Raw genomic sequence first — 27,911 nt, 5'->3', positions numbered from 1 at the left:
TTACTTGAGTGGCTTTTGACGACGGAAGACAGATGTATCTTCTCGAGAGACACTAGAAGAAAAATCCAAGCGACGCAGTTTTCTTTTTATGACTTGATAAATGTCCTCTCGATAAAAGGCATAGATGAATGGATTTAGAAAGCTTGTTACACAACGTGAGAATTGCACGGCAAACTCAAGCCAGTCAGGGACATCGATGTGAACATCATGAATAGATAACAGCGTCAACACGAAGTACGGTGTCCAGCACACGACAAAAAGGAGAAATATGCCAAGCAATAGGAAGAAAATTCTCACTTCGTTATTGCGAAATCGAGCTTGTTCATTGACGCTTTTAAAGCTGCGCATACTGCAAGACCGTTTTGTGAAATGATGTACGGCTATTGCGATTCTTCCCAGAAATATGCTAATAAAGAGCAGCGGAATGACAAAAAACAGCAGAAAACAAACACTTTCGTGTACGATGTATGGATTCCACGTTTCCTCAAATCCTTTATTAGAACAAACGCCGTGGACTCCAACAATCCAAACCCAGGGAACACTAGATATAAACAGACTACACAGCCAAATCCCTGTTATCAATACAATGTTGGCTTTCTTGCTTCTTTGGCGAAGCGGGTGAGCCACTGTAAGACTTCTCTCTAATAAGAGCTAAAATATGAAGAACTGTGGAAATGGACACAAATTTTATGAAGTCGTAACTTATGGAACACATTGGACAATAACTGGGAGGAGCGTAAGTACACGCAAACGTTAAAGGAATGCCAATAGCACCAGATGAAAAGTCGCTTGCAGCTAAGCTTGTCAAAATGCTATTCTCACTGCTCCCAATACTACGTGGTGTTTTTCGATTTTTCACAATATATATTACAAAACCATTAAATACCACAATCAACAGTGCGATAACTATATACGCGATATTTTTCGGATCAAAGACTCGCGTTTCACTTCCATTAGCCGTAGAATTCATGTTCGTTCCCAACCTTGAATAATTTGCTGATTAGAAAAGTAACGAAGCAACGTATCAGACAGCAGCTTCAGGAGATCCTTGCGTCCACAGCTCAATTGTTAACTGTTTCGCTACCTCTAGCACACGCTATTGTTATAAATAGCGTCTAGGTCAATCTCCGGGGCTTCGGATGACACTTTTCGGCCATACACAGCTGTGTAAATTATTATCGCTACGATAAGTGTGTTCAAGATAATTGCTTTTGTCACCAAAGTAGGAGGCAAAATTTAAGCAAACATGCTAATGGAATAATTTATCAGATTAGCCGACAAACTCCAAAACAATCTTTTCTTTGGCAAAATGTTTCATGGAATTATATTCCGAGACAAACCACTATAAGTGGCAGCTGTACGAACTCGGATAAAATGATGTGATAAGAATAATTAAAAATAACGATATCAATATATTTTCGAAACGAACGCAAAAAAAGTGAAGAAAAAAGCGCATAGGAAGATTCAAGGTGATGTCCAATGATCCAATGTCGACATTTCTGTCGCGTGCACAGAGCCTCAGCCCCTATAAAAACAACCTAATTAGAGAACTTTGCGTTTTCAATGTTTGAGATGTTCAGCGAATTTTTAGAATTTAAAGTTCGAAAAATTTGTCCCAGTTACAGAAATATGCGATATAACATATTTTCAAGATAAAAATTGACGCCAAATTAACCATTTGAAATGGCCAGTTTATGAGGAGAAATTTAACTCACATCAAGACAATATTCAAAATGTATGCGCTTATTGTTGTTTGCCATGTTTAATCGTGTGCACATATAGATGTGCCACAACTTACGATTGATTAACGTACTGAATAATATGAATACAACGTATTTTTGTATTTGAGGAAGTTTTCTGCTGCGTAAAAGTGTCATGATGCACAAAAATACAGATTTTAGTGCTCAATTATCGACAAAAAAAACACGCTGTTATTGTACTAGAAAGGACACAGCCATATTCATGCTGCGAGTATTTTTAGGTGGTGAGCTTTTCCAATACTCTACAAATACAAAAGGTAAAAGCACTGTGTGATGAATTAGCTATAAGTACACGAAATCTCAAAATGACTACCGCAGACAAGGGATGCTTTTTATGGATAATTGCTCCGTAGTTTATTGTCGCGATGAGCCAGTCTGTTCAGATTATAAATGTAAAGAACACGAAACGGAAGGTAGAACAATTACTAATTACCCCTGTAGTTCACGGCTAATTGCTGAAATACTTACAAGACAAGTAATGAAAATATCAAGAGAAATGTTTACTTCTTTTAGCTAAAAAAAAAGCATTAACAGCGTACAGTATATGAAAAAGATATTTTCAAAGTTTGTTTGTTTATGATGATTTTTATCATGTTTATATTAAATTATGTAAAAGATGCAGCAGAAGTAAATTGGATTTTGGTCGCTGCTGAAAAACGGCGATTCAACTTTTTTGCATTTTTTCTACTCACGGATGTTGCTAGTCAATATCTTATAATATTTCTTATGGTTGCACAGTGGGAGCACTAGGAGGCAGTCAAATAATGATTAAAGACTATAGCCTGCTTTGCGCACAGCATTTGCCTGCCAAATCGACCTTTCAGTTTTAGACCTCCAAAAATGAAGCTCTTCCACTATGCGCCGCTCGTTCTTGCGACGAGGCAATACCACACCTTATTTAGTTTAATTTTGCCTGAATAGTTTAGTTTCACTTTAGTAGCTTAGATCAAATGTCGAAACAACTTCGCTCTAAAAGGTGTCTCTCTGAAGCCACACATACTTGTCAATAAGTTTACACAGGCTTTACACATAGGTAGTTTTTCTATTGTCTAGTTTTTGCCTGATGACAGCTTTGGGAGCAAGTGCTTGGCGGGAAAATTCAACATTGCAGATTTATATGGACATTTCAATTTTCATGACGAAGTGCGATTTCATGCAATATATTATACCTCAATGAATACAACGTCAATGAGTAAGATTTTCTCGCTATGCACTTGTATTTCATCGACAGCATTTTTGACCAAATCCGTTGATTTTGAGAGAGAGAGGAATTTTGTGTTTAGTGTTTTCTGTTTTAATTAATTCATCCATCTTAAGTATTGTTTTAATGACTTACACCTACAATGGAGCAACAACGCATGTGAAACATGTGAAAAAGCTCTTGTTGAACTATAATGATAACTATACGAATTTACAGTGATAATTACATAAAATTCAAATGAGTTTGCATTTTTTAAAATAAAGCTCAGAGTATGACAAAAATGAAAGAAAAAATCTGCAGAATAAACAAATTAGCTCGGACACTGACTTGGATTATTGATACACATATGTACACAATGGTCTTGTTTTGAGCCAACCGTCCTGGAGCAGCGGAGTTGCTCAATAAATAAATTATGAAGTGAAATAATTATCAAGGCGAAACAAAGTGACTTTGATGTTGGGATGGAGAAATAGCAGCTTTTTAAGGTTTATTCGGTGAGTTCAATTGTCAATCCATTTATTCTTTAATGATATTGTTGCGCGACTCGTTTGATTTTGAACAAGGCTTTCATTGGAAACTCTATTGATCTGTGCATTTAAACTTTGTAAAGTATGATTTGTGTGCCTCCCTTATTGCTCACACTTTTGAATAAATGGATTGCTCACGCATTTCAAGACTATTAACTATCATACTATCCATAACCATAGGCGTTAATCGAACTTTAATCGAGGGGGTGCCATATTCTTAAATTCTGTAATGCCAGGCTGATTTCTTTTGCAAGTGAAATTGTTGTGGAAAAGAAAATAGCCAGGCATTGCGCAAAATGTATGAATATGGTCCACTCCACCCCCAATTAACTTAGGATTGACACTCATGTTCATTACAGCTGATAATGAATACATCTACTCTACATGAATTTGTTGGTCATCAGATGAGGTTTTCTGCTGTTTTTTTTTTGTTTCTAATGAGACAGTGATTGTTGAATGAATACAATGTCAGTGCTAATGTGACCCAAAGAAAAATCTTTTATGTATGGAAAACATGGATTCTCATATAATTATAAACTTCTTGCTATAGTCTTTGAAAACTGGTCTTCCTTGTGTATATGATTTTTTCCACATTAAATGTAATGATTATAACCCATGTAAATTCTTTTGTTTAAGCCCTTTCTTGCTGAAAATTTCAAAGTAATTCAGCTGACTAGATCATAAATTGGTCTAACACTCAAGTGAAATGCACATCATTCTAGTTTAGGTTTGGTGCATGTGAAATAACAGATAATGATTTTGGTTTAAAATCAAATGACCTTACTTGTAAATTTTTTAACTTAAAGCATTATTCTATAGTGGATTTGCCATTCCTAGTAATTTGCCTTTGTGTATTATAGCACCTGAAGGAGTTAAGTAAACTCAATACACAGATGAGAAAGAGAAATTATTTTTACCAACAACATTTAAAGAGCAACATAAAATACAAATTAAGCTTTAATTACTTTGAGATTTATATGATTTTCTAAACCTAATTTGATTTATAAGAAAAGTTAAGTTACTCGCATAACCTATGATTTTGTTTAGAAAATATTATTCAACAAATAATGTTATTTTAATGTTTAAAATGTATTTTCTAAAATGCTACAAATAGTGAAAAAGATTAGTTAATATTAGCTGTTGCAAATAATAATAATGATCACATGTTTGTAAATGTAGATCGTCCAGGTTGGTATAGTCCTGAGAAGGACTGTTTTTGTTGTTGTTGACTGACGTTTCGACAACCTTAGCAGAAGTCATCTTCAGAGTCAAATGAGGAGTAAACTTCAGGTTAGCCGTATTTGTTATCTGGTTCTTACGTCCTTGCAGCGGTGGTTGAACCAGAGTTGTTGACGTATGCGTCTGACGTTGCTTGCAAAACGTATGTAATCGTTAGCAAGTTGTTCGCTCTGTCGTCCAAATGATCGTAATAAAAAAAATGGTTTGCACCCGGGAGTATCGTTAAATGTTTGTAAAAGTAGATCGTCCAGGTTGGTATAGTCCTGAGAAGGACTGTTTTTGTTGTTGTTGACTGACGTTTCGACAACTTTAGCGGTAGTCATCTTCAGAGTCATATGAGGAGTAATTGTCAGGTTAGCCGTATTTGTTATCTGATTCTTACGTCCTTGCAGCGGTGGTTGAACCAGAGTTGTTGGCGTATGCGTCTAACGTTGCTTGCAAAACGTACGTAGGCTGCGTTTACACTATACCAGACTCGCTCATCACGTCATCTTCATTTGCTTTAAAGGGGCATCTGTACGGAATAACGGCTTATTAAGTTGATAAATTTGGTCTATTTGATTGTGTTTCTGACGTTGAACAAATTCAAGGCCTTTAAGTACAAAAGAAATACAACTTGCTACGATAGTAATTCGGTATAGTGTAAACGGGGCCTAAGTAATCTATGATTATGCATTATTATAAACATTTTTTGCTATTGATAATATTGCTCAAGGTTATGGTCATCTTATGGCATAAACAAAAATAATAAAAATCATATGCCGTATCTTTGCTTTACATAACAATCTATTCTTAAGATGATTTAACTTCCGTGACACAAAATAATATGCCACGTATCGTCTCAAAAGATATACATACAGTGCTTAATTTGCCAAGAAAGTCAAATGCGAAAACTTGAAAACTTAAACCGCCAACCAGTAAAAGGTTTGTGAGACGAAATAAACTGAATCATTATGTGTGTTTACAATGTATAAATCAGTCCATAAATGTAAATTGTTTACGATCTATTAAGCTTTTTATACATTTTGAATTAATTTTAATCTTGCTATAATGCCAGAAAGTATATTTATTATAGATTACCTGAAGAAGTATTGTATAATTGTGCAATATGTGTTATTTCACTAACTTTGTGATATGATTCAATGACATATATGCCTCACAAAGCGAATATATTTTGAAAGAGTAATTCTACAGCTAATGTTGAATTGTTCAAATATTTGAGTCATTTTATAAGTATAGAAATATCAACCAGCAATTTATTAGTGATATAAACTTGTATCGCTTGTTATATATATGGTCTATGAATTTGAAGATTTTCGCGATGTAGCAAATGACTCTCGCTTCCGTTGGTTTTCGTGATAAAATCTGCCAAGTGTTTTTGGTGATTTCATAAAAGTATATGAGTTAATGAGTATATACGCACTGCAGAAACATAAAGTCCTGTTACGGGCATAAAGCATTAAAACTTACATTTTTTGAACAAATCAATCAATTTGCTCCAAATTTAAAATCAAACATATGGAAAACAATAAAAATCATAAGCAAAATCTATGCTTTACATAACAATCTAATCTTAAGATGATTCAAATTCCGTGGAGCAAAATAATTTTCCACGTATCGACTCAAAGGATACATATCACGCTCAACAGTATAAACATGAAAATCTGAAAGTTTTAACCATCAATCAGTGAAAGGTTTGTTAGACAGAATACACAGAACCATTAGGCGTGATTTAGGTGCTTACGTACGATGTAATATGATCATTATTAGGTACTAAGTACTATTATGTTTTTATATGTCTTGTCTATGTTTTTAAACCCTGCTATCATTATGACAGGAGATATCAATGAATTTCATAGATACAGCTAAAATTTTAAATCACAAATGAACAGAGCAATTTTTCTTACAGCTATGAAAATCGATGTGAATGATGACTTAAATTCGTGTCATCACGTTATCAACACAGAATAACTGAATAAAAGGATATTTGATTATTTCTTTTCATTGAAGTTTGTATTAAACAATGCTTATCTCACATTAATTGGCTAGTGTGGAATCAAATCATTCTTGCTTTGCAACAGACTTCATCAGAACATATACCTGTATGGGCGCGTACGGAGGATTGATAATTGTGTTGGCTAGAGATCAAATTTTCATGATTAGCCCATTTAAGCTCTTTCAAAATCCATTGTTTTGTATGCATCACAACATGCATATTCAAGTATGAGCCCTCCCCCAAAAACTAAAGATCAACATACACCCATTTTAGTATATATATATATGCACTGCAAATCACGTCAAATGTTCAAAGTTAGCTGTACTAAGGCTGCGTTTACACTATACCAGTTTCGCTCATCACGACATCTTCATTTGCTTTAAAGGGGTAATTTTACGGAGTAAAGGCCTATTAAGTTGATAAATTTAGTCTATTTGATTGTGTTTCTGACGCTGAACAAATTCACTGCCTTTTAGTACAAAAGAAATTCAACTTGCTACGATAGTAATTCTGTATAGTGTAAACGGGACCTAAGTAATCTATGATTATGCATTATTATAAACATTTTTTGCTAATGATAATATTGCTCAAAGTTATGGTCATCTATTGCATAAACAAAAATAATAAAAATCATATGCCGTATCTTTGCTTTACATAACAATTTATTCTTAAGATGATTTAACTTCCGTGACAAAAAATAATGTAGTAAATGGTTTGAACCCGGGAGTATCGTTACATGTTTGTAAATGTAGATCGTCCAAGTTGGTATAGTCCTGAAAAGGACTGTGTTTGTTGTTGTTGACTGACGTTTCGACAATCTTAGCGGTAGTCATCTTCAGAGTCAAATGAGGAGTAAACTTCAGGTTAGCCGTATTTGTTATCTGGTTCTTACGTCCTTGCAGCAGTGGTTGAACCAGAGTTGATGGCGTATACGTCTGACGTTGCTTGCAAAACGTATGTAGTCGTTAGCAAGTTGTTCGCTCTGTCGTCCAAATGATCGTAATAAAGTGAATGGTTTGAAATCGGTAGTATCGTTAAATGTTTGTAAATGTAGATCGTCCAGGTTGGTATAGTCCTGAGAAGGACTGTTTTTTGTTGTTGTTGACTGACGTTTCGACAATCTTAGCGGTAGTCATCTTCAGAGTCATATGAGGAGTAATCATCAGGTTAGCCGTATTCGTTATCTCGTTCTTACGTCCTTGCAGCGGTGGTTGAACCATTGATCATTGTCAGTAGACTGTTAATTTATATTTTTCACATCATTGTTTCTCGATTTTTTATTTTAAGTTTAAACAAATGGCTTCACTGAAGATTCGACTTAAAAAAAGAATAATCTACATAAAAAGTTTGTCATATTTTGTATAACATTATATTCTGAATTTGTAGTTTGAAAAATGGCTTCACCACCAGAAAAACTGAAGAATGAGGCAAACGGATGTCGTTTAAGTAAACTTTTGATAAATAAAGGAACACAAGCATTGAAAACGAAATTGCAATTTATATTAAACTCTTGCTCATCAAATTTACCTGCCAAACTAAAGGATCCTTCAACAAAGAGTAAGTTAAAATCATTAAAATTCACCAACAAAGAGCAATGGAATCTACTTTATGGTACTGGTTCACCTGACATTGAAGAATTTGATATCTCGTTGTTAACTGTCCTATTACGAAATATATGTGGTCTAACACCGCCAGCTAGTGGGTGGAATAATCTTCCTTCCCCTTCAGATAACTCAGTCTCAGCAAATATTGCAAGAATAAAGTACTATCGAAACGAAGTTTACGGTCACATAAGCACAACTGGTGTAGATGACAGTAAGTTTGAGGACTTTTGGAAGGAAATCTCAAAAGCACTGGTTGGTCTGGGTATTCAACAAACTGAAATAGATGAATTGAGGGAAGCTCCTCTCAGTCCTGAGGAGGTAAATTATATTGATATGTTGGAGAAGTGGTATGAAAGAGAACAAGAGTTAATTGATGTTGCTGAGAAAACCAAAGAAGATGTAGGAGATATAAAAAAGTACGTAGCCGAAGTAAAAAATGATGTAGCGGAATTAAAAACAAATGTACAGGACAAAACATACTCGGATGTCGAAAAGCTAGGAAAGTGTAATTTTAAAGGTCTTATAGCAAATCTTACTAAAAAATTTTTACAAGGCACTAGAGAATGGTTATTTGAAAAAGTCAACACCTGGTTCAACGATAAAAATACAAATACTTCTAATGTCATGATTTTGATTGCTGGTCCTGGAGTTGGTAAAAGTGTATTTGCCGCCGAAGTTTGTCGACAATATGCTGAAAAGAAGAAACTTGCTGCTTGTCATTTTTGCAAGTATAATCAATCGGACTATAAAAATCCTCGAATGTTGATAGAATCAGTGGCCAGCACCATGTGTGATACGATACCAGGTTTTAAATCTAAACTGAATGAAGAATTACAAAGAAACCATTCCAAAGAATCGATTGAAGATGCATTTCGTGTTTTATTGAATGATCCATTGCATTCCTTGGAAGATCACGAACCAATGCTTTTGGTTATTGATGCATTAGATGAAAGTCAAGTTGACGGAAAAAGTGAATTATTGGAATTGATTGAAGAGGAATTCAACCAACTACCTCAATGGATTAAAGTCTTCATCACCAGTCGTCCAGAACTGCTTGTTAAAAAAAAGTTTAAAAAAATGGATCCTGTGGAAATAAAACCCCATCCCCAAGATAAAACAACGAAGAAGACCTGCACAAGTATTTAAGGCACGAATTGAATGACCATAAGGAAACAAATGACGACGTTGATAGCATTTTCCGGTCATTAGTCTGGAAATGTGAGGGATCATTTCTGTACGCTTATCACGCACAACTGGCTTTGAAGGAAGAAAATGTTGAACTTACAATTGAGAACATTAAACGATTAGTTCCTAATGGGTTAAGCGATATTTACACGAAGCAATTCAAGGCACTACTGATTGAGATAAGAAAAGAAACTCAAAATCCAGTTCTTTTAGAAGACAACTTTACCAAATTTCTTCAAGTGTTGGTTGCTTGTCAAAATTCTTTACCAATAAAGTTACTGACTTCGTGTATAGGTTTTTCTGATGACGTCAGCTTTGACGTCCTTAGTAAAATTATTGGAATAATATCTCAAGTTTTGCCAGTTTACGATGGTTTCTTGACTGTGTATCACAAGTCTCTTATTGATTGGTTGAAATCGGACGGGTATGAAAGGCATGCATTTACAGTTGAACGTCACTGTATTGTCAATGGGCATAAGTTGTTGAGAAATGCTTGCGAGGAAGAATTTCGCTACATCAAGTCGTTGACCCATTTTCAAGATCTGAAGATCACTGCTATGTGTACTTATGCTTTGCGAAATGGGATACATCATATGTTGGAATGTGGCGAAGATGTTGACTTTAGTTTGGTAGTAGATATTCGTATCATCTATGCCAGTTCAAAGATACTATTTTTAGTGTCGCGTCTCCGTTTTTGGCTGACTCGCGTCCTCCAGCAACGACTAATGTCTCTTAGGGAAGACGTCATATATGAAATACATTTCATTATCGATACCATTAGTCACATTTCAAATCAATTCTTTTCGGAGCAGTTCGTTCCTTATTATCTCCAATGTGTCCTAAATAGAATCCATAGCAGTGACCGACAAAGATTTTTGGCTAGGAACATGTTGCAGCAAGGAAACTCTGCTTGGTTTGAGGATTTAGACTCCACTTATCTAACAAACCATTATCATTCGACAGTCTCTTTGCATTATAAAATTACATATCTTTGTTTGTCGTCTAATGAAGAACTTCTTGCAGTAGGATATGAAAATGGTGAAATATCTATTCTTGAGCTTCCAGAATTTAAAGAACGATGGTGTCTACGCCCTGGTCTTGATGATTCAAAGTCAACGAAGTGGGGAAGGAAATTCAAAACTGCACCACACATTCGTAAGCCCGAAAGAATCTGTTGTTGTTCCTTCTCTCCTGCCGGCAACAGACTGGTAACTAGTGATTATTCCACTGAAATAAAGTTGTGGGATGTGAAAAATAACCGTTTGTTATCATGTTTACAAGCAGATGGAATCGTTAACCGCTGTTCTTTTGTAGATTCTGGTTTGTTCATTGCAGCAGAATACCTAGAAAGCACATTCTGCCAATGCCCATTTTTTTTCACGGCATGGAATGCATTCACTTTACAAAGAGTCGATCGACGCCGAAATATTATTTCTCCACCAATTCAATGCCCTGATGGACGCGCAAAAATTGCCTTCATCAACTATTGTCGTTTTATTTATGAGTTGCCAAATGCAATCGATGTTTTTGGGAATTGTGATTCTAACGTGCCTAATGCGATCGATGCGTATTCAGAATTCCTAGCCCTTCCCAATCCGGCAATAAAAAAGCATTGGCGGCAATGTGTTTTCTATCATACCAAACTCGTGCTAGATACTTCCAAAATCGCCGAGTTAATGGCAACCGTGCATCGAAACAAACACTACAAAACATATTGCAGTGAGTGCCGATGTATCCACAGGGAATTTGAAACAGTTGCACCAATCAACACGAATGGATTGTACGTGGTGCCCTATATTTCCAAATTAAGTGTTTTTAAAATAGATAGTTATTCTGAGAAGCACTCATTAAGGTGTCGGGACCATCAAATTAAATGCTGTTGCTTTTCACCAAATGGGTCTTTCTTGGCTACTTGCAGTTACTATGCCTCTGTCTGCATCGACATTTGGGCCATCCAGCACTGCACCATTGTTCAGACTGTACAAATGCAACTGGATGAAGCAATAGGATGCTGGTGGTCGAACGGTTTATTGTGGATATGGGATGGTTCTGATCATCTTGCAAAGGTATTGACTTCCTCTGATTATTTTGTTGAGTCCGCTGGGTTAGAAATGATAAATATTGGATTTAAACCCAAAAACATCTTAACATTTGGCGATGTTCTAGTTTGTATTGACCAAGAAAATGTCGTTCGAGTTGTTAGAATTATCAACGGAGAAATACAATACAACGAGAGACTTCCTATCGACAATTCAGAATTGAAAGCAGCTGTATCACCTGACAATTCTGTCATTTTAACTGTTCGCCTTGAAAAGAGTATTCTGATCAGTGTGTGGAAATGGCAAATTTGTGAAAGCACAGTACTAAAAAATGTGCACATGAACGAAATTTTAGTACCAAAACAAACAGATATAGAGCGCTTCAATGGCTGCTTGACAAGCGATAGTAAAAAAGTGGTTCTCGTGTTAGAGCTTTCCAAAAGAAATGACTTTTCTTTGTTTTTTAGAAACATTCTAATTGATTTTCATTCGAACGGTGACATAAAAGACTTTTCCAATAAATTCGTCTTAAATACAAATATTTTACTAGCTAGTGAATCGTACTGTGTTGGAACAAACTATAAAGATGGCTTAGTAGCTGTTCATTTTGAAAATGGTCAAAAATGTAACATGAAAATACGTTCTTCCCCTTACGAAAATACAAACTCGCGTGGTATTATGGCTTATATTGACAGGAATCGCGATACTTTCCGTCGTAACGTGTTTGATGATAACTTCCCTATTGTTAGCATGCATCCTGGAACAGACACTGTTGTTTTGATATCTCACATACCACGTAAAATTCAATTTTTGAAAGTCCATTTTCCTCAGATAAATAAACATTAGCGTAATTTCATTATCAATGCTTGTCAACACGTGACGTAGATATTGATAAAGAACAGTCAGTATTTTGAAAAATTATCGTCCAACATACAATGAAGAGAATATTAAAATTTATGTTTATAATTCTCCTTGAATTGTCATTTGTTTTGTTCAAAATTGATATAAATTATTTGATTTTTTATTGTATTATTTTATTACTTCTTGTAGGGTTGAATTGCTCGCAAGGACAGGAAATATTTCGATTTAAAACTAAATTGCAGTTGTTTTATGAATCTTCTTTTGGTGCTTGTCATTGCACCGTTCTTGGCCACTTGATCTGATTTAATTTGCGTGAAAATACACCAAAGCGAAGACCATGTCTCTAACGAGCTTTGAATGAGCATCCTTCCATTAGAAAGAAAGCAAATTCCTTTGGAATTTACTTTTTGATATTTGTATTTCACAAATTAGTCAAAAAGTTATCCAAATTTACGCTATTTCTGGTTTGAAACTGTGCATTTTTTCATAACTATGGTAAAACTACCCTGGAACTTCACGTTCTTACCACTTCGTGTTACATTTCTTTATCTCTTCCCTTGACAGAGTCAAAATAAAATTTATTAGCAGTCTCGAAATTTTCGAAAGACCTCAGCACTTTATAAGGTTTAACAGTTACCATTGGCTAAATTTTGGTTTAGTTCAACCATTGGTTATACTCAATGGTTATACCATCATACTCATACGGAAATTCTTACGGAAATTCAAACGTTTTAAGTGGCAACACTGATTTTAACACAATTTACATTTAGATGTTGTGAATTGTGATTGTATATTTGTAAACATTGCATATACATCGTTTTCAAACTTCATCAGCAGGAAAAGGCAAGATGTGCTCGAGAAAATACCTTTCTTGCAAGCTTTACGACAACATTTGTCGTATGTGGGAGGCAAGACAGTTATGCGACGTTGAAATCGTGGGTCGCGATGGATATTCGATCGAAGCCCATCGTTTAATACTGTCTGCCATCAGCCCTTACTTTCGAGGTATGTTTACAGCGGACCTGTGGGAAAGTACACAAAAAGTTGTGAAACTGGAAAGCATCGATGGGGACACAATTGCTTCTCTTGTGCGGTTTGCTTACTCTTCAAAACTTGATGTTAGTAGTAGCAACGTAGAATGCCTGTTGACTGCTTCAAGTCTACTTCAAATTGAAGAAGTGGAAAAAATATGTTGTGATTATTTGCAAGAGCAATTACACACGTCAAATTGTCTTGGTATCTGGGCCTTAGCTGAACACCAGAACTGTCGCGAGCTTGCTGCATTTTCCTTCAAATTCATCTTGAAAAATTTTCCAAGTATTTATCAAGACGACGAATTTCCTTGTCTGTCATTGAATCAGGTTAAAATGATTCTCGGGGATCCAAATTTATCCATAAACTCAGAAGAAGAAGTTTTCGAAGCCTGCTTAAGATGGATTGGATCAACTGGTACAAGAGAAGTCTGCCTTCCAGATCTCTTGGATTGTGTTTGCTTGGGCTCATTGACAGCTGATTACCTCAGAAATTCTGTTTTGAAAAACAACTTAATATGCAACAATTTAGTCTGTAATGAAAAAGCTCAAAAAGCCTTGAGATTTTCATTTGCTCCTCTATCTGAGAAACAAAAAAGCTCATTTGTTTTGCAGAATTCCACGAGGGTTGCAGATGGCTATGGAGACCAGTTACTCACGATTGGAGGATTAAATGGTACCAATGCTGTAAATGCAGTAGAATTATATAATATGTACACGGACTCATGGGAATCTGCAGCAGATATGCCATGTGAGAGATATGGAATAGGTGTTGCTAAGTTACGAGGCATGATCTATTGTTTGGGAGGTTACACTTCCGGTGTATTTTTAGACGTCTGTGAATGTTACAATACAGAAATGAATATTTGGCAAAGCATGTGTCGTATGTCAAGGCCACGAAAGTACCTCGCAGCATCCCAATCACACAACAGGATTTTTGCCATTGGAGGAACCGACGGGATTGTCAGGCAAAAATCAGTTGAAAGCTTTGATCCATGTAAGAATGAGTGGAGTTGCTGTGCACCAATGGCAACGCCCAGAATGTATCTTGGTACGGCGAGCATTGGTGGTTTAATTTATGCTGTTGGTGGTCATGATGGCGTCAGACGACTAGAAAGTGTTGAATGCTACGACGCCAGCAAAGATTGCTGGGTACCAGTGAGATCAATGGGTATGCTTTAAAAATAAATTTGATCACATGTCGGTTCGAATGGTTTGGACTTGTTCATTGAAATATTCTTTCTATTCCTCGTCGATCGCGTTAGGGAATGAGAGATCAGTGGCAGGTGTCACAACGATGGACAACGTTCTGTACTTCGCTGGGGGTTTTGACGGTGTTAAGCATTGCAAGGATGCATGCATGTATGATCCGCGGGAAAACAAGTGGACAGCAATTGCTGACATGAACGTGCCCAGGTATTTCTAAATAAAACTTATTTGAAATATAAGAAAATACATAGAAAGCTCAACAAAACGTTTTATGATGTGCTTTAAAATATATCCAGATATTTTAAAATATGTTACCATTAGGCATAAGAATATTTTATAATATCCATTGGTAGAGAAGAATATATTAAAAGTGAATGGTTTGAGCTCGGAATTATCGTTAAGAGTTGGTAAATGTAAATCGTCTAGGTTAGTAGAGTTCTGAGAAGGACTGTTGGTGTTGATGTTGACTGACGTTTTGACGAACTTAGAGGCAGTCATCTTCTGACTCTGAAGATGACTACCGCTAAGGTTGTCGAAACGTCAGTCAACATCAATACCAACAGTCCTACTCAGGCCTCTACTAACCTGGACGATCTACATCGACAAACATGTAAGAATATATTTAAGACCAAAATAAAAACAAAGGAAAATGAGAACGACTACCTAAACCAACGACGTCTAATTGATTATTTAAAGCTAAAGTTACTTCGTATACAATAATCGCCTCTGTGTTCTATTCCATAGGTCAGCTTTGTGTTTGGTCGCAATGAAAAGTCGACTGTATGCACTTGGTGGTTTTAACGGTCAGTTCCTTCAATCAGTTGAAACGTACGATGCTAGAGCGAATATTTGGGAACCTACAGTCGACATGATCATAAGCAGAGCTCATTTTGGAGCATCTGTGTTCTGATTTCTTCACGTAGCTTCATTTCATGTAAATATCAGATAGAAACTGAGGTTGTATGGGAAGGCTGTACTTTCATTTTATATAACTTCATATAATAGTCTAGCCACGAACAAAATATTTTCTCGAATGAATGAATCGGGCCAAAAACTTTTTAATCCCGCTGAGCTTATCTTGTCTTGTCAACCATTAAAATGCTTTCAAAATTCATGATCATGATTAAGCTCTCGGTATGTGAGATTACAAAAATAACGTTTGTAAAAACATTGATGTCCATGTTAGTGTGCCAATTAATTGGGACGTTTTGTAATTTTATTCCAAGAAAAGCACGCCCCTCGTGGAGATCAACCTCAGTTGACGAGGCCAGCATGTCAAAATAAAGATTTTCATTCATTTCTTCATCATGTCACGAAGTATATGTGAAAATGATAACGCTGACATATAAAAGATTAATGATAGCAGACTCATTTATTCATGTCACGTTTTGCTTGGGGATTAACAGGCCTGTCTCAAATTTTCTAGAAGAGAATGAGGATCGTGTTCCATGTAGCTATTGAATAAGTTTCCTTTTTTGCATACAGCTGAATGAAATTTTTCATGAAAAAAGCAAATAATGTCGTATTTCAAGACGTAACAATCCAAAAAAGTTTGAGTTTTTATCATCCGTTGAAATGGTTATTCTGAATACCTAAGATACCTTTATCTACGTTACCATCATCTTACCCACAATATCATTATCTGACCCACGTTACGAACATATGACTTACGTTACCATTATCTGACCCACGTTACGAACATATGACTTACGTTACCATCATCTGACCCACGTTACCATCATCTTACCTACGTTACGAACATATGACCCACGTTACCATCATCTTACCTACGTTATCAACATATGACTTACGTTAACAACATATGACTCACGTTACCATCATCTGACCCACGTTATGAACATATGACTTACGTTACCATCATCTGACCCACGTTACCAACTTATGACTTACTTTACCAACATATGACCCACGTTACCATCACCTGACCCACGTTACCGTCACCTTACTCACGTTACCATTATCTTACCCACGTCATCATCACCTTACCCACGTTACCATCATCTTACCTACGCTAATACCACCTCACTCACGTTACCATCACCTCATCCACGTTGCCATCACCTCACCAACACGTCATATTACCTTACTCAGCATACCATTACCTTATTGAACAGTACGAGTTATCGTTGTATCATTATGTTAACAACATTACCGATGATCCTCATACCACCTCACTTACGTTATCATCGTCTCATCCACGCTGCCAATATTTTCATGCAATACTCGTTAAGTTAATGCCGTAGTTTGCAAGTGAGAAAATTTCGTTTGGGTACCAAACCAGTTCTGCAAACGAACAACTCACGAATCAAAAACAAAGTCGACACAAACATGGACACTCTGGTTGATGTTGTTTAACCTAAATGAGTATTTTTCCCTATTTGACTGTTTACGTGGTTTTAGTAATCTAAGAGGAAAGAGGAAATATGTACGTTTTCACGCAAGAAACAATTAAAAATATTTAAAGTTAGAACTAAAGAGTTATCCTGATAACATTATCCATCTATTCTTGAAGTATTTTCGATCGTGACGTCTCTAAACTCCATCCTAGGAAGGAATATCAAATAACATAACGCCAGCCCATTCTTTAACTCACTCAGCATGTTCGTACAATCAAGTGCTCTCTTGACACTTCATCCTATCTTAGTTGGATAGGAGCTAAAGTCGGACTCATTTTCTTTTGAAGACTTGTAATCAATGTGGTGTTCATAGAAAGGACACAAACTCGTTGATATCTATTCAGTTAGCGCGATTATTCCCTGACTTGGAATTCCCGGCTCGAAAGCCTCGCCATATTTTTTGGATTTTGTCTGCCAAATCGACCTTTCAGTTTCAGACCTCCAAAAATGAAGCTCTTCCGCTATACGCCGCTCGTTCGTTCGACGAGGTAATACCACACCTTATTTAGTTTAGTTTTGCCTGAATAGTTTAGTTTCACTTTAGTAGTTTAGATCAAATGTCGAAACAACTTCGCTCTAAAAGGTGTCTCTCTGAAGCCACACATACTTGTCAATAATTTTACACAGGCTTTACACATAGGTAGTCTTTCTATTGTCTAGTTTTTGCCATATGACAGCTTTGGGAACAAGTGCTTGGCGGGAAAATTCAACATAGCAGATTTATACGGACGTTTTGATTTTCGTCACCAAGTACGATTTCATGCAATATATTATTATACGGACATTTTGATTTTCGTCACCAAGTACGATTTCATGCAATATATATTATTTCAACGTCAATGAGTAAGATTTTCTCGCTATGCACTTGTATTTCATCGACAGCATTTTTGACTAAATCCGTTGATTTTGAGAGAGAGGAATTTTGCGTTTAGTGTTTTCTGTTTTAATAAATTCGTCCGTCTTTAGTATTGTTTTATTGACTTACACCTACATTGGAGCATCAACGCATGTCAAACATGTGAAACAGCTCTTGTTGAACTATAATGATAACTATTCGAATTTACAGTGATAATTACATAAAATTCAACTGAGTTTCCATTTTTTAAAAGAAAGCTCAGAGTATGACAAAAATGAAAGAATAAATCTGCAGAATAAAAAAATTAGCTCGGACACTGACTTGAATTATGGATACACATGTGTACACAATGGTCTTGTTTTGAGCCAACCGTCCTGGAGCAGCGGAATTGCTCAATGTATAAATTACGAAGTGAAATAATTATCAAAGCAAAACAAAGTGTTTTGATGTTGGGATGGAGAAATAGCAGCTTTTTAAGGTTTATTCGGCGAGTTCAATTGTCAATCCATTTATTCTTTAATGATATTGTTGCGCGACTTGTTTGATTTTGAACAAGGCTTTCATTGGAAACTCGATTGATCTGTACATTTAAACTTTGTAAAGCATGATTTGTGTGCCTCCCTTATTGCTCACACCTTTGGCATTTCAAGACTATTAACTATCATACTATCCATAACCATAGGCGTTAATCGAACTTTAATCGAGGGGGTGCCATATTTTTAAATTCTGTAATGCCAAGCTGATTTCTTTTGAAAGTGAAATTGTTGTTGAAAAGAAAATAGCCAGGCATTGCGCAAAATGTATGAATATGGTCCACTCCACCCCCAATTAACTTAGGATTGACACTCATGTTCATTACAGCTGGTAATGAATACACCTAGTGTACATGAATTTGTTGCTCATCAGATGAGTTTTCTGCCGTGTTTTTTTGTTTCTAATGAGACAGTGATTGTTGAATGAATACAATGTCAGTGCTAATGTGGCCCAAAGTAAAATGCTTTTATGTATGGAAAACTGGATTCTCATATAATTATGAACTTCTTGCTATAGTTTTTGAAAACTGGTCTTCCTTATGTATATGATTTTTTCCACATTAAAAGTAATCATTGTAACCCATGTAAATTCTTTTGTTTAAGCCCTTTCTGGCTGAAAATTTCAAAGTAATTCAGTTGACTAGATCATAAATTGGTCTAACACTCAAGTGAAATGCACATCATTCCAGTTTAGGTTTGGTGCCTGTGAAATAACGGATAATGATTTTGGTTCAAAATCAAATGACCTTACTTGTAAATTTTTTAACTTAAAGCATTATTCTATAGTTGATTTGTCATTCCTAGTAGTTTGTCTTTGTGTATTATATCACCTGAAGGGGTTAAGTAAACTCAATACACAGACAAGAAAGAGAAATTATTTTTACCAACAACATTTAAAGAGCAACATAAATACAAATTAAGCTTTAATTACTTTGAGATTTATATGATTTTCTATGCCTAATTTGATTTATAAGAAAAGTTAAGTTACTCGCATAACCTATGATTTTGTTTAGAAAATATTATTCAACAAATGTTATTTTAATGTTTGAAATGTATTTTCTAAAATGCTACAAATAGTGAAAAAGATTAGTTAATATTAGCTGTTGCAAATAATTATGATCACATGTTTGTAAATGTAGATCGTCCAGGTTGGGATAGTCCTGAGAAGGACTGTTTTTGTTGTTGTTGACTGACGTTTCGACAACCTTAGCAGTAGTCATTATCAGAGTCAAATGAGGAGTAAACTTCAGGTTAGCCGTATTTGTTATCTGGTTCTTACGTCCTTGCAGCGGTGGTTGAACCAGAGTTGTTGGCGTATGCGTCTGACGTTGCTTGCAAAACGTATGTAGTCGTTAGCAAGTTGTTCGCTCTGTCGTCCAAATGATCGTAATAAAAAAAATGGTTTGCACCCGGGAGTATCGTTACATGTTTGTAAAAGTAGATCGTCCAGGTTGGTATAGTCCTGAGAAGGACTGTTTTTGTTGTTGTTGACTGACGTTTCGACAACCTTAGTGGTAGTCATCTTCAGAGTCGTATGAGGAGTAAACGTCAGGTTAGCCGTATTTATTATCTGGTTCTTACGTCCTTCCAGCGGTGGTTGAACCAGAGTTGTTGGCGTATGCGTCTGACGTTGCTGTCTAAACGTACGTAGGCTGCGATTACACTATACCAGACTCGCTCATCACGACATCTTCATTTGCTTTAAAGGGGCATCTGTACGGAATAACGGATTATTAAGTTGATAAATTTAGTCTATTTGATTGTGTTTCTGACGTTGAACAAATTCACTGCCTTTTAGTACAAACGAAATTCAACTTGCTACGATAGTAATACGGTATAGTGTAAACGGGGCCTAAGTAATCTATGATCATGCGTTATTATATACATTTTTTGCTATTGATGACATTGCTCAAAGTTATGGTCATCTATGGCATAAACAAAAATAATAAAAATCATATGCCGTATCTTTGCTTTACATAACAATCTATTCTTAAGATGATTTAACTTCCGTGACACAAAATAATGCCACGTATCGTCTCAAAAAATATACATACAGTGCTTAATTTGCCAAGAAAGTCAGATGCGAAAACTTGAAAACTTAAACCGTCAACCAGTAAAAGGTTTGTGAGACGAAATAAACTGAATCATTATGTGTGTTTACAATGTATAAATCAGTCCATAAATGTAAATTGTTTACGATCTATTAAGCTGTTTATGCATTTTGAATTAATTTTAATCTTGCTATAATGCCAGAAAGTATATTTATTATAGATTACCTGAAGAAGTATTGTATAATTGTGCAATATGTGTTATTTCACTAACTTTGTGATATGATTCAATGACATATATGCCTCACAAAGCGAATATATTTTGAAAGAGTAATTCTACAGCTAATGTTGAACTGTTCAAATATTTGAGTCATTTTATAAGTATAGAAATATCGACCAGCAATTTATTAGTGATATAAACTTTTAAGGTTTATTCGGTAAGTTCATTTGTCAATCCATTTATTCTTTAATGATATTGTTCCGCGACGCGTTTAATTTTGAACAAGGCTTTCATTGGAAACTCTATTCATCTGTACATTTAAATTTTGTAAAGTATGATTTGTGTGCCTCCCTTATTGCTCACACCTTTGGCATTTCATGACTATTAACTATCATACTATCCATAACCATGGGCGTTAATCGAACTTTAATCGATTTCTTTTGAAAGTGAAATTATTGTTGAAAAGAAAATAGCCAGGCATTGCGCAAAATGTATGAATATGGTCCTCCACCCCAATTAACTTAGGATTGACACTCATGTTCATTACAGCTGATAATGAATACACCTACTCTACATAAATTTGTTGGTCATCAGATGAAGTTTTCTGCTGTTTTTTTTTTGTTTCTAATGAGACAGTGATTGTTAAATGAATACAATGTCAGTGTTCATGTGGCCCAAAGTAAAATGCTTTTATGTATGGAAAACCTGGATTCTCATATAATTATTAACTTCTTGCTGTAGTCTTTGAAAACTGGTCTTCCTTATGTATATGATTTTTTCCACTTTAAAAGTAGCCATAATTTCGTAAAAGCACTATTGCTAATGCGCATTTAATATACACGACAAGTTTTTTTAAAATAGACATGTTTTGACATCTCATGATGCCATCTTCAGTATATGTGAAACAATAAATAATATAAGGTTTATATAAAAGTAATGTGATACATAAATTACAACAATAATAAGGAAATAAGATAATTAATGGGGAGCGTCCGAGCGTATTATAAACTAAATATAGTATTGAATTTAAAAACTTGAACATTGAGGTCAGGGTTAGTTTTGTTAATGTGGAGCGCTGCTTTGATTTTAAGGGAGAATGAAGTGTCGACAGTGTTGATGATTTTGAAGCAAGAGTGTGAACAGTTGGTTTTACATGAGTGAGATTTAAGAAGGTGTCGGTAGGCGCCATTTCTCCACCAGAATCAGGGAACATGCCACAACAGACAAAAACTCTCATATCTACCAACACCTTCTTAAATCTCACTCACGTAAAACCAACTATTCACACTCTTGCTTCAAAATCATCAACATTGCCGACACCTCATTCACCCTTAAAATCAAAGAAGCACTCCACATTGACAAAACTAACCCCGACCTCAATGTTCAAGTTTTTAAATTCAATACAATATTACTTTTTAATACGCTCGGGTGCTCTCCATTAATTTATCTTCTTTCCTTATTATTGTTGTAATTGATGTATCATATTACTTTTATATAAACCTTGTATTATTTATTATTTCACTTATTCTGAAGATGGCATCATGAGATGTCAAAACATGTCTATTTTAAAAAAAATTGTTGTATATATTAAAAGTAGTCATTATGACCCATGTAAATTCTTTTGTTAAAGTCCCTTCTGGCTGAAAATTTCAAAGTAATTGAGTTGACTAGATCATAAATTGGTTAACACTCAAGTGAAATGCACATCAGTCCACTTTGGGTTTGGTGCATGTAAAACAACAGATAATGATTTTGGTTTAAAATTGAATGACCTTACTTGTAAATTTTTTTAACTTAAAGCATTATTCTATAGTTGATTTGTCATTCCTAGTAATTTGTCTTTGTGCAGTTGTATTATATCACCTGAAGGAGTTAAGTAAACTAAATACACATACGAGAAAGAGAAATTATTTTTACCAACAACATTTAAAGAGCAACATAAAATGCAAATTAAGCTTTAATTACATTAAGATTTATATGATTTTTAAACGTAATTTGATTTATAAGAAAAGTTAAGTTACTCGCATAATCTATGATTTTGTTTAGAAAATATTATTCAACAAATAATGTTATTTTAATGTTTAAAATGTGTTTTCTATAATGCTACAAATAGTGAAAAGGATTATTTTATATTAGCTATTGCAAATAATAATTATAATCATTGTCAGTAGACTGTTAATTTATACTTTTCGCATCATTTTTTCTAGATTTTTCATTTTAAGTTTAAATAAATGGCTTCACTCAAGATTCGACTAAAGAAAAGAAGAATCAACGCAAAAAGTTTGTCATATTTTGTATAACATTATATTCTAAATTTGTAGTTTGAAAAATGGCTTCACCACCAAAAAAACTAAAGTTTGAGGCAAACGGATGTCGTTTAAGTAAACTTTTGATAAATAAAGGAACACAAGCATTGAAATATTTATTAAACTCTTGCTCATCAAATTTACCTGCCAAACTTAATGATCCTTCAACAAAGAGGAAGTTAAAATCATTAAAATCTAAAGTCATCAACAAAGAGCAATGGGATCTACTTTATCCGTCAACTGGTTCACCTGACATTGAGAACTATGATATCTCGTTGTTAACTGTCCTATTACGAAATATATGTGGTCTAACACCGCCAGCTAGTGGATGGAATAATCTTCCTTCCCCTTCAGATAACTCAGTCTCAGCAAATATTGCAAGAATAAAGTACTATCGAAACAAAGTTTACGGTCACATAACCCAAACTGGTGTAGATGACAGTGTGTTTGAGGGCTTGTGGAACGAAATCACGAAAACATTGGTTGGTCTAAATATCAAACAAAATGAAATTGATGAATTGAAGGAAGCTCCTCTCAGTCCTGAGGAGGTAATTTATATTGATATGTTGAAGAAGTGGTATGAAAAAGAACAAGAGTTAATTGATATTGCTGAGAAAACCAAAGAAGTTGTAGGAGATATAAAAAAGGACGTAGTGGAAAACAAAAAACATGTGTTACAAATAGAAAAGAAAGTGGAGAAAATTGAAGAAAAGATGGCAACAAAAGCTGATGTAGCGGAAGTAAAAGAAATTGTACAGGACAAAACATACTCGAATGTCAAAAAGCTAGGAAAGTGTAATTTTAAAGGTCTTATAGCAAATCTTAATAAAAAACATTTACCAGGTACTAGAGAATGGTTATTTGAAAAAGTCGACACCTGGTTCAACGATAAAAATACAAAAACTTCTAATGTCATGATCTTGATTGCTGGTCCTGGAGTTGGTAAAAGTGTATTTGCCGCCGAGGTGTGTCGACGATATTCTGAAAAGAAGAAACTTGCTGCTTGTCATTTTTGCAAATATAATCGATCGGACTATAAAAATCCTCGAATGTTGATAGAATCATTGGCCAGCACCATGTGTGATACGATACTAGGTTTTAAATCTAAACTGAATGAAGAATTACAAAGAAAACATTCCAAAGAATCGATTGCAGATGCATTTCGTGTTTTATTGAATGATCCATTGCATTCCTTGGAAGATCACGAACCAATGCTTTTGGTTATTGATGCATTAGATGAAAGTCAAGTTGACGAAAAAAGTGAATTATTAGAATTGATTGAAGAGGAATTCAACAAACTACCTCAATGGATTAAAGTCTTCATCACCAGCCGTCCAGAACTTCTTGTTCAAAAAAAGTTTAAAAAAATGGATCCTGTGGAAATAAAACACGATCCCCGAAATAAAAACAACGAAGAAGACCTGCACAAGTATTTAAGACATGAATTGAATGACCATGAGGAAACAAATGACCACGTTGATATCATTTTCCGGTTATTAGTCAGGAAATGTAAGGGATCATTTCTGTACGCTTATCACGCCCAACTGGCTTTGAAGGAAGAAAATGTTGAACTTACAATTGAGAACATTAAACGATTAGTTCCTATTGGGTTAAGCGATTTTTACACGAAGCAATTCAAGGCACTACTGATTGAGATAAGAAAAGAAACACTAAATCCAGTTCTTTTAGAAGACAACTTTACCAAATTTCTTCAAGTGCTGGTTGCTTGTCGAAATTCTTTACCAATAAAGTTACTGACTTCATGTATAGGTTTTTCTGATGACGTCAGCTTTGAAGTCCCAAGTAAAATTAGTGGAATAATATCTCAAGTTTTGCCAGTTTACGATGGTTGCCTGACTGTGTATCACAAGTCTCTTATTGATTGGTTGAAATCGGACGGATATGAAAAGCATGCATTTACAGTTGACGGTCACTGTGTTGTCAATGGGCATAAGTTGTTGAGAAATGCTTGCGAGGAAGAATTTCGCTACATCAAGTCGTTAACGCATTTTCAAGATCTGAAGATCACTGCTATGTGTACTTATGCTTTGCAAAATGGGATACATCATATGTTGGAATGTGGCGAAGATGTTGACTTTAGTTTGGTAGTAGATATTCGTATCATCTATGCCAGTTCAAAGATATTCTTTTTAGTGTGGGATCTCCGTTCTTGGCTGAATTGCGTCCTCCAGCAACGACGAATGTCTCTTAGAAAAGACGTCATAGATGAAATACATTTCATTCTCGATACCATTAGTCACATTTCAACTCATTTACTTTCGAAAGAGTTCGTTCCTTATTATCTCCAATGTGTCTTAAATAGAATCCATAGCAGTGACCGACAAAGATTTTTGGCTAGGAGCATGTTGCATCAAGGAAACTCTGCTTGGTTTGAGGATTTAGACTCCACTTATCTAACAAACCATTATCATTCGACAGTCTCTTTGCGTTATAAAATTACATCTCTTTGTTTGTCGTCTAATGAAGAACTTCTTGCAGTAGGATATGAAAATGGTGAACTATCTATTCTTGAGCTTCCAGAATTCAAAGAACGATGGTGTCTACGCCCTGGTCTTGATGATTCAAAGTCAACAAAGCCCGAAAGCATCTGTTGTTGTTCCTTCTCACCTGCCGGCAACAGACTGGTAACTAGTGATTTTTCCACTGAATTAAAGTTGTGGGATGTGAACAATAACCGTTTGTTATCATGTTTACAAGCAGATGGAATCGTTGACAGCTGTTCTTTTGTAGATTCTGGGTTGTTCATTGCAGCAGAATTACTAGAATACACATTCTGCCCATTTATTTTCACGGCATGGAATGCATTCACTTTGCAAAGAGTCGATCGACGCCGAAATATTATTTCTCCACCAATTCAGTGCCCTGATGGACGCGCAAAAATTGCGTACACCAACTATGGTCGTTGTATTTATGAGTTGCTAAACGTAATCGATGTTTTTGGGAATTTTAGTTATGTGTTGCCTAACGCGATAGATGCGTATTTAGAACTCCTACCCCTTCCCTCTCCGGCAATGAAAAACCATTGGCGGGAATGTGTTTTCTATCATACCAAACTCGTGCTAGATACTTCCAAAATCACCGAGTTAGTGGAAACCGTGGATCGAAACAAACACTACAAAACAAAGTTCGGAGACTGCCCATGTATCCACAGGGAATTTGGAACAGTTGCACCAATCACCATGAATGTATTTTACGTGGTGCCCTATATTTCCGAATTAAGTGTTTTTAAAATAGATAGTTATTCTGAGAAGCACTCATTAAGGTGTCGGGACCATCAAATTAAATGCTGTTGCTTTTCACCAAATGGGTCTTTCTTGGCTACTTGCAGTTACTATGCCCCAGTCTACATCGACATTTGGGCCATCCAGCACTGCACCATTGTTCAGACTGTACAAATGCAACTGGATGATGCACTAGGATGCTGGTGGTCGAACGGTTTACTGTGGATATGGGATGGTTCTGATCATCTTGCAAAGATATTGACTTCCTCTGATTCTTTTGTTGAGTCCGCTGGGTTAGAAATGATAAATATTGGATTTAAACCCAAAAACATCTTAACATTTGGCGATGTTCTAGTTTGTATTGACCTAGAAAATGTTGTTCGAGTTGTTAGAATTATTAACGGGGAAATACAATACAACGAGAGACTACCTATCGACAATTCAAAATTCAAAGCAGCTGTATCACCTGACAATTCTGTCATTTTAACTGTTTGCCGTAAAAAGAGCATACAGATCAGTGTGTGGAAATGGCAAAATTGTGAAAGCACAGTACTAAAAAATGTGCACATTAACGAAATTCTTGCACCAAGACAAACAGATATAACTCGCTTCAATGTCTGCTTGACAAGCGATGGTAAAAAAGTGGTTCTTGTGTTAGTTTTTTTTGAAATAAGTGACTCGCACCGTGCGACGGCTTTCTTTAGAAACTTTCTAATTGATGTGCATTCGAACGGTGACCCTAAACCTTTTTCCGATAGAATCGTCTTTAATACAGAAATTTTACTAGCTAGTGAATCGTACTGTGTTGGAAAAAACATTATAGATGGTTTAGTAGCTGTTCATTTTGAAAATGGTCAAGAATGTAATATGAAAATACATTATGTCCCTTGGAAATCGCGTAACGTGGGTGATGATAACATCCCTATTGCTAGCATGCATCCTGGAACAGACACTGTCGTCTCGATATCTAACAAAAGACGTAAAATTCGATTTTTGAAAGTCCATTTTCCTCCGATAAATAAACATTAGCGCAATCTCATTATCAATGTTTTTGAGCTTAGCGCTTGTCAACATGTGAAGTAGATATTGATAAAGAACAGTCAGTATTTTGAAAAATTATCGTCCAACATACAATGAAGGGAATATTAAAATTTATGTTTTTAATTCTCCTTGAATTGTCATTTGTTTTGTTCAAAATTGATATAAATTATTTGATTTTTTATTGTATTATTTTATTACTTCTTGTAAGGTTGAATTGCTCGCAAGGACAGGAAATATTTCGATTTAAAACTAAATTGCAGTTGTTTTATGAATCTTCTTTTGGTGCTTGTCATTGCACCTTTCTTGGCCGACTGGACCTGATTTAATTTGAGTGAAAATACACCAAAGCGAACACCATTTCTCTAACGAGCTTTGAATGAGCATCCTTCCATCAGAAAGAAAGAACATTCCATTGGAATTTACTTTTTGATATTTGCATTTCACAAATAAGTTAAAAAATTATCCAAATTTACGCTATTTCCTGTTTGAAACTGTGCATTTTTTCATAACTAAGGTAAAACTACCCCGGAACTTCACATTCTTACCACTTCGTGCTACATTTCTTTATCTCTTCCCTTGACAGAGTCAAAATAAAA

The 27,911-nt window shown here is 35.3% G+C and overlaps 3 protein-coding genes and 1 long non-coding RNA gene across 5 annotated transcripts; 2 read left to right on the top strand and 2 right to left on the bottom strand.

Annotated features, from left to right (window-relative positions):
- LOC124443497 (type-1 angiotensin II receptor A-like) lies at positions 1 to 1,156 on the bottom strand. The gene is given in 2 exon segments (XM_046993950.1): positions 1 to 652; positions 654 to 1,156. Coding segments are annotated over 2 exon segments (969 nt in total). The 5' UTR covers positions 971 to 1,156.
- Positions 1,157 to 3,385: 2,229 nt separating this feature from the next.
- On the top strand, positions 3,386 to 27,471 carry LOC124443991. Of its 2 annotated transcripts, none has more exons than XM_046994556.1 (4): positions 3,386 to 3,455; positions 8,110 to 8,726; positions 19,909 to 19,912; positions 23,666 to 27,471. In XM_046994556.1, the coding sequence occupies exons 2-4, from the start codon at positions 8,118 to 8,120 to the stop codon at positions 27,301 to 27,303; spliced, it is 4,251 nt and encodes a 1,416-aa protein (XP_046850512.1). In that variant the 5' UTR covers positions 3,386 to 3,455; positions 8,110 to 8,117; the 3' UTR covers positions 27,304 to 27,471. The 2 variants fall into 2 exon arrangements, with proteins under 2 accessions (XP_046850512.1, XP_046850511.1); XM_046994555.1 differs by lacking the exon at positions 3,386 to 3,455 and adding an exon at positions 5,455 to 5,651.
- LOC124444007 lies at positions 6,698 to 17,019 on the bottom strand. The gene is made up of 3 exons (XR_006947791.1): positions 17,008 to 17,019; positions 12,749 to 12,753; positions 6,698 to 6,809 (listed from the first exon to the last, which is right to left on the bottom strand). It is a non-coding gene; the product is annotated as an uncharacterized LOC124444007 (long non-coding RNA).
- Positions 13,194 to 15,957, top strand: LOC124443993 (kelch-like protein 28). Its single transcript, XM_046994559.1, has 3 exons — positions 13,194 to 14,614; positions 14,709 to 14,859; positions 15,397 to 15,957. The coding sequence occupies exons 1-3, from the start codon at positions 13,261 to 13,263 to the stop codon at positions 15,560 to 15,562; spliced, it is 1,671 nt and encodes a 556-aa protein (XP_046850515.1). The 5' UTR covers positions 13,194 to 13,260; the 3' UTR covers positions 15,563 to 15,957.
- Positions 27,472 to 27,911: the final 440 nt, after the last annotated feature.

This window comes from Xenia sp. Carnegie-2017, unplaced genomic scaffold (assembly GCF_021976095.1).
Source record: "Xenia sp. Carnegie-2017 unplaced genomic scaffold, XeniaSp_v1 HiC_scaffold_21, whole genome shotgun sequence".
Classification (NCBI taxonomy): domain Eukaryota; kingdom Metazoa; phylum Cnidaria; class Anthozoa; order Malacalcyonacea; family Xeniidae; genus Xenia; species Xenia sp. Carnegie-2017.
Note: the sequence above shows the minus strand (reverse complement) of the source record. Positions and strands in the feature narration are given on the sequence as shown.

Bases quoted from the DNA above. Each gene is read 5' to 3' on its own strand.
- LOC124443991 (XM_046994556.1), top strand. From the start codon at position 8,118: ATGGCTTCACCACCAGAAAAACTGAAGAATGAGGCAAACGGATGTCGT.
- LOC124443993 (XM_046994559.1), top strand. From the start codon at position 13,261: ATGTGCTCGAGAAAATACCTTTCTTGCAAGCTTTACGACAACATTTGT. The intron at 14,615-14,708 runs GTATGCTTTAAA...CGATCGCGTTAG, and splicing joins GGTACCAGTGAGATCAATGG to GGAATGAGAGATCAGTGGCA. The intron at 14,860-15,396 runs GTATTTCTAAAT...TCTATTCCATAG, and splicing joins GCTGACATGAACGTGCCCAG to GTCAGCTTTGTGTTTGGTCG.